Source organism: Crassostrea angulata, chromosome 8 (genome assembly GCF_025612915.1).
Source record: "Crassostrea angulata isolate pt1a10 chromosome 8, ASM2561291v2, whole genome shotgun sequence".
NCBI lineage: Eukaryota > Metazoa > Mollusca > Bivalvia > Ostreida > Ostreidae > Magallana > Magallana angulata.
In genome coordinates this window covers 22,175,362-22,183,339 of record NC_069118.1, presented here as the reverse complement: position 1 = coordinate 22,183,339, position 7,978 = coordinate 22,175,362, and the positions used below count along the sequence as shown (strand labels likewise).

Sequence of the window (7,978 nt, the reverse complement as noted above, 5' to 3'; positions counted from 1 at the left end):
AAACTTTAAATTTTGTACTATATAGTGTTCGTAAATCCTTTATCATAGATGGTAATAGATTAATTGACCTTTTTTGAAATAGTTACTTTACAAAAACAAATAAGGAAGTTAAATTTAATGATAATGTGAAGTCCTTATACACAGATGTAGTTATTTCATTTTTCCGATCAATATACGTGTATTGTACCTGAAATAATCAAAATGTAAATATTATATTTTAACAAATGGTCATCAATAAATTACAAGTAGAAACCTATCTCCTATCAATATATATAGTGGTTTTAGTAAAAAAAAAACAAGCAACAATTTGATTAATGCACAGACAACCCGTCTTGATATTTCAAATCTATCCAATTTGTATATGAAATCATAAATAACAATCGTTGAAAAACACCGAAAATGTATATTACATTGCAAATCAAATACAGAGGTGTAATTGCACAGCCTATGCTTTTTTCCAATGAGTCTTTGTGTCATGTTTATGTGCGTGCTATATCTCACATTTTTATATATTTTCTTTTTCTTTTTAACTTTGGTAGAATATGCCTGTAGATATAGTATGGAAAGGTAAGAAGATCGCATAATGGTTTTAAGTTTCCACCTATATACACACATTTAAATCTTATTGAGAAAATTCTAATGTTCTAAATGACAGAATTTTCTTTAAAATGTTATATATCACGGATTTTATATTTTCAATTCCTCTCTTTCTAAAAAAAAAAAATATAAGAAAAAAAAGAAAATAACAACCCCCCCCCCCCCCCCAATATTAAATGACTTGTAATAAAGATTGATATTACACGGCTTAGAGTTAATATCAATCACTACAAGGAGTGTTAATGCTAGTAAATTAACAGGTATTTTCAAATGAAAAGCCTGTATTTTTTAAAAATATTAATACAAGTTATTTTTTTTTAGTCTTAGTCCTACGACACCTTTCACAACAAAGGCCACGGACACTGGCAAACACAACATTGGACTAATCGTCGCTTTGACCATCGTGACACTTGTTACAATTACAGTTGTGGCTGGTATAACACTTTATAAATGTAAGTATGTTAAAAATAGTCATGTTTGGAGCTAAAAATACAACTAATTACTCACTTTTACTTATCAATTATCAGTTAATAAAAATTGGTAAACATTTTTGAATTTTCATTCAATACTCAAATTTTACGCAGGCCGTCTTCATTGATATCTAATTAACGTTTAATAATTAGGTCAGCTAAGTAACTCAGATGATCTATTAGAATTGGTTTTCCTCTATCGTTGTACGTTGTCCTTTTTGTGTTAACAAGTTAACAATTTTACATGTTTAACTTTTTCTTGTGTTATCAAGTTAACAATTTTACATGTTTAACTTTTCTTGAAAACTGCAAAGCCAATTGTTACAATTTTTTGTCTGATCGTCTTTATAATTAGGGGAATCTAAACTTTAAAGAAATCATGGCCATCATCCCGGGATCTCATAGATGGGACCAAGTATGCAGAGAATGCCAAAGTATTGAAAATCTTTTTTCTTTACTTGCACACACTACTGAATTCAAAATATATTCATGTTCCCAGAAATTGACCGACATCGTCTGACATTTACTGCATAATCACTGTACCCTACTGTAAACCTATTGTACATCTACGGTCCAGAGTTACTCTATCCTACTATCTCCCACTGCACTCTACTGTACTCCACTGTACACCACTAGACATAACTGTACCTACAAGAGAGAGAGTTGGCTTCTATTTCTTTAAGTTCTGTATTACATGTGAGGTCAGAATATTCGTCCTTGACAGTGTATGTTTTTTTAATAGAAAATCTACTTTAATATCCTGTCTATTGTCTACTACATGTAGTAGAAATTAGGTGTTTGTATTTTGTGTTCATTATAAAGGAAACGGTTATATTTATAAAAGATAGGCTATTAAAGGGAAACAATATAAGCTCAAAATATTAAAATGAATTTTTCTGATTTCAGTATCTAGAATGGTAAATATGGGTAAAATTAACGATTCTTGCAAAATTTGAAAGTCAGTTATTGAGTTCCAAGCAATTCTTTTTTAAGTAAACGAGTCTTGTTATTGGTTTCGCATGTGTGGTATTATTATGTTTTAATCAAATGAAGCTTCTCTGTTAAAATATGATTTATGAACTCCATGGACCAGTTTATTTTGTTTTGCAGAAGTCATTTTGTAAAAGAAATGGTAATTTCTGTATTTTGTATAATTTTTGATGAAAATATGAGACGCGAGTTTTGTTTACATAATTAATAATTTCGTATCTCTATATCTAACATGTAATTTGACCTATAAAATTTAATGTTCAGTCGATTGCTTGAAAATGCAATAAAGTAAACAATTAGAAATATAAGAAAAAATGTTGATCTTAAATCGAATTTAGATCCGCTAAAGGCCACGAGATTTCTCTTTAGCAAATCTTTACAATTTGGAGCTATGGTGTAAATATATATATATATATATATATATATATATATATATATATATATATATATATATATATATATATAATCGAATTTTTGAACCAAACCAACCTATTTTCAAAGATCAAATACTAAAGTGAGTTGCGGTCAGCGGAGTCTTAGCTTAGGGTTTAGACTTCAAAATAAAACTCGCATTGTAAAATGCAAACATGCGACACTTATGTCATTCTACGGGTAATGATACCCGGTTGACTGTCAAGGCATGTGTGCCTTTTGTTTTATTTTCTTATTATATTAAAACAAATGTTTTTTTTTTAATTTCAATTTGTTTCTGAACCCCTGTGTACAATCTTTTTGTCAATTATATTTTTTGCAAACTAAGAAATTCAGATTTTTTACTTTTAATGTTTTTAACAAAAGTGAAACTTGTATATGTATTTTCACATTTCAAACAATACATAGGTCGTCGACAACCTAATAGAAATGTTGGTACACGAGATGAAGAATCCATAGATCTGATGCAAGGAACTCCTATAGAAATAACAAACCGAGCCCAAAGACCAAAAAATGTGTTTGATAAAGCGAAAGACTTTCTTACTAAGGAAGGCATGGTAGTGATTACAGGAGTTCAGGGATCTGGTAAAACATTTTTAGCGAAATCTTTAGTCAATGATCTACACATGGATGGCAACATAAAGGAATGTTCTAAGATTTGTAGTCTCAGTCAATTGTATGTTGGAGCGAGTGACAAAATAGATATCTATATAATCGATGACATATTTTATGAGTTACAATTGTATGAGAAATTCAAAGAAACTCTTGAAGCTCTCAATGAGTTTTTAGATGCGGCTGAAAAAACCCCTGTTATCATCACCATTCCTTCATACACTTGGATGTGTAATAAAGACGAATTTGACCATAAGTTTTATAAAGTGCAAGTAGATTTAGATGAAAGAGAAGAGAGTGAGAAATTAGCTATGTTAAACACTTTAAAAACGCAATATGATGTATCCCGCGAACAAATGGAGAAACTGATTGAATTGCAAAATGAAATACTGGTAACATCACATGCGTGCATTGGTTTTCCGGCATTTGTTTCATGGATGTACAAACAGCCAAGCATTGAAAAAATGAAGAAATGTCTTAGTCATCCACTGAAATTGATGAGTGAAGAAATCTCTTCGATAAAAAAAGCAGAAACAGTAGAAGAAAGAGGGAAGTTTTTGGTATTATCGTATATTTGTCTCAGAGATGGAAGAATAAATGTTAAAAATGTTGACAAGGAACTATTAGATTCTTTAAAGGAATGTTATGCTCCTGAATTCGAGGATGAGGATTTACCGAAATACTGTGAAAGCATGGTGGGTTATTATCTGTTGACTGATGAAAACGGTTGGTTTGAATTTGATTTGAATATCATGAAAAAGATTGTGTTTGTTAGTTTAGCAAATGATGATACAGCGTTTGTTAAAAAACATTGCAAAAATGATTACTTTAAGTATGTAATAAATAAAAAAGATCTTTGTCCTAGAAATGTTGAGGAATGGTACACAGAATGTTTTACGAAGGTTTAGGAAATGTATCTCAATAATAAAGTGAAAACATTTTTACTTATCAAATATTTTATTACATGCAACGGGACATAATTGAATTTAGTACTATTTTTAATTAATCTAAAAATATTAATATAAAGGAGTATTTGCCTCTTTTTACATATTTTTAATATGAATACCATTTACTAGCATTGATGTAGTAAGCGTTAAAAAATGAGGATTGGTGTTAAACATGATGTAAGATGTTTTCTTTGTAATTTTGTACTGTCAATATATTCTGAAACAATCAAGCATAAATGTTGCTATATATCTTGTGTTTTATGGCAAACCTTTTGAAAAACTTTTGACGAGCCTAAGACCACAGGGCAAAGGTGCAAAAGCTACATCTTTTGTATACAATTTGTATCTTGTTTTTACTATATCACAACACAACCTTACACACACACACACACACACACACACACACACACATACGCGTAAGAACCTTCAAGTTGGGTCCTCTAACGTAACACAGGCGAATGGGAACCCCCTTTTCTAGCTGGTATTTTGCAATGGTTTTTCTGCTACGTATTTATTTTACTATTACTATTGACATGTGCTATTTGAAATTTTGATTTCACAAGTATTTGATAATAAGACAAAACACCTGCAAGTGAGGATTTCCGGTTCAGATACATCCTGCCTACTAAAGACCACAAGATACACAAGATCAATTGAGGACACCTTATACACAGTGGTAACTGAGAACATTACAGGAACGAGACTTTCTGTGGAGTTATTTGGCCTTTTATTAGTTGTACTTTTAATAATGGCCATGTCTTATAAATGAGACAAAGTGCGAGCAACGTATCTGTCTTTGAGCAAAATAAAAAAAAAAAATTAAATGCGTTGCTTTCCGTGAAATACTAACACTTTTAAATAAAACCAATGGTTTTGTATACAGCTAGTGTATGTCAATGAAATGACTTAAGTTTTCTCGGTTTGACCTCTATTTTCGCAAAGGTAATCATAGTCAAAATGCAAAATTTTGATCTGTCATGATATCCGCGTTTTAAATATTCTATGATAAATAAAAGTAAAAACAATAGAATTTTACTGGCCTTCTAATCTTTTTACTTATCAACGCAAATTTTAAAAACATTATATATCTGTATATTTTGACAGAACTATTGATACCTATTCTTGATAAAATCATTTCTTTCTAAATAACGATATGTAAACACCTATGTCATTTACTAAGATTGCATTGGATCATGTTTGTCGTATAAATAGGACTTAATTCGTACGCACAAACTGCAATCTATCAACGTTGTTCTACAATAATATCAAATAATACTTTCATCAGTTATTGTAATAAAAACAAAATAATATATAGACAGTTGATTAATACAGTGCAAGAAAAGTAACAAATACGCCGTAAATCATCTACTAATGAGTACTGTAATTACATAGTCAAACTAATACACATCAAATGAGGACTTTGATACACACTGTCAACCGAGGTCATATTGATACACATACCGTCAAATGGGGACTTTGACATACACACCGTCAACAGAGGTCATATTGATACACATACCGTCAAATGGGGACTTTGATATACACACCGTCAACAGAGGTCAAATTGATACACATACCTTCAAATGGGGACCTTGATATACACACCGTCAAATGAGGACTTTGATATACACACTGTCAACCGAGATCATATTGATACACACACCGTCAAATGGGGACTTTGATATACACACTGTCAACAGAGGTCAAATTGATACACACACCGTCAAATGGGGACTAAAACAAACGAATGCTGAACGAATGAAGAACGAACAGACTGTGAACGGTATATGAATGCTAAACGGAATTTGGTGAGCGCTTAGTGAACAATGATTATACGGAGCGTGCGAACGAAGGACAGACTCTAGCGCTTGGGACGGTGAACGTACGATAAACGCTAGATGAGCGATTGATTTGGAATACATCGGGCGTTTTAATTGATTGTACATATGTTATAATAATGAAAAGTTAGATAAATCCTATTTAACAGGTATGGATGGTAGTGGCCATTTTTAGTCCTTATTAATCTTCTAGGAAGAAGAGCTATGTATAAAGATATAGAAAAATATTAAAATTTTAAAGCTAAAATATATGGATTTTTTTTTACTAAATGATAAAAGTACAAATCATATCTAAAAACTAAAGGAAGATCTGACCACCCAGCCTCTACTGAAATCATATGCAAGCGTATTAGCCAGTCAACAAACGGAAACCCTCGCTCCATCCTCACCATTCAGAGTAGACACAAATAGTGCACCTCGGACTACATCAAGTCCAACCTCGTTTAACCAAAGCAATCTACCGAGTACCCTCCACATTTGCCCATTGGTGACGATAAATTAAATCGTATTAAAACTGCCGAAATGCGCAAAATCCCAAAATCCCCACGAGTAAAAGTAAACCATGCACTGATCACGGAAATCAGTTAAAGCATCCACCCAAGACTGAAAAACACGGTACCCGAAAAACACAAACACAGCCACAGCAACATCAAGTTCGCAGTGCTCTGTCAGCTGATGTTAACCTGCATTCCGTTCATCTTAATGATAGTGTTCAATCTAGCAATAAAAACGACGTATTTAAAGGGGTCAACTACAAACGAAATGAGAGGTATTTCCTCTCCGTTATTAATAGTGAATCAACAAAGGATGGAATATTTAACTACATTGAAAGCAAATGTGTCAAAGTTACGCACATGATTCTATTCAAACCCCGATCTACCCGATCACAGCTGACCGCTAAGATCAACGTTCTACTTGGCCCGGCAGACAGAATAGAGACTTTTGGCCTTCGGGGGAAAGGTGTCGCAAGTTGCTCAGTAACCGAGACTGGGAAGCCCGTTGGAACGCGCGCGATTGTGATGATGACGAGTCAAACGCCCGGATTGAAAACCGACGTGAAATGCGCGACCGTGATTGGTCCGCCAGTCGTTACGGAAAAAACGATTATCGAGACTAACTGTTAGAAAACAATCTCCTTAGACATTGTTATATTACAACTATGGGTAGATATTTAGTAACACTTGTGTTTCCTGCATTACTTCTTTGCCTGTATATTGTATCCTCTCATACTATGCGCATTTTGTCTTGGAATGTAAGGGGCGCTATGTCGTCTACAATATGTCTGTCAAATCTCTTAGATGACACACAATGCGATGTTGCTATTGTAACAGAACACAAGTTGAAAGACATTCAAAATGTCAAAATGTATTTTGATTCAATACACAAAAACTATTTTAGTATTGTAAAACAATACTCATAGGCGTCGGAACCCCCCCCCCCCCCCCCCCCCCCCCCCCACGGATTCACGGATTAGGAAATTAATGATTTTGGAAATAAAATTTCGGTAGGTAAATTATTTTTTTCGGAAGAGTAGGTAAGGAGGTAAGTTGGTAAGGAAGGTGTTGCATTTTTTATTTTTAAAAAACCCATCTCATGTATTCAGTCAAAGAAACACCTTGTCATGAATCAAATCGTGTCATTGGTGTCGAGGTTAAAATCTCAGGTGGTAATTTGTATATTTTTGGTGTATATATGCCTGCTGACAACAATATTGATGCTTAATATATGTATAAGCTGAATACTGTAGAATCATTGTATAATTACTATAGTACATATGGTGATGTACTAATAGCTGGTGACTTAAATAGTAGTTGTATTAGCAGAAACCATACAAACACTATGAAAGCACAGGCCTTGACGGCCTTTATCACAAGATGTTGTATTTGTATGCCTAGTGTAGATATTAACATCCAAGGTGAAAAACATACTTTATATCTTGTTTAGCAAAATTTTTGTAAGTAATCTTATCAGGTACAGAATTTTCGAAGAGGGTCTGATACCAATTACATCAGATCACTTGCCAGTGCTTGCTGAATTTAGATTCTCATGTACACATCAGTTTTTGAACCGCTCGAACGCAAAATTCCCAGCT

The 7,978-nt window shown here is 32.9% G+C and overlaps 1 protein-coding gene across 1 annotated transcript; it reads left to right on the top strand.

Moving 5' to 3' along the window:
• The first annotated feature begins 2,753 nt into the window (after nt 1-2,753).
• Nucleotides 2,754-4,432, top strand: LOC128160077 (uncharacterized). The gene has a single exon (XM_052823343.1). The coding sequence runs from the start codon at nt 2,840-2,842 to the stop codon at nt 4,007-4,009; it is 1,170 nt and encodes a 389-aa protein (XP_052679303.1). The 5' UTR covers nt 2,754-2,839; the 3' UTR covers nt 4,010-4,432.
• Nucleotides 4,433-7,978: the final 3,546 nt, after the last annotated feature.

What these genes read in the sequence shown, in the direction of transcription:
- LOC128160077 (XM_052823343.1), top strand. Translation starts at nt 2,840, where the DNA reads ATGTTTTTAACAAAAGTGAAACTTGTATATGTATTTTCACATTTCAAA.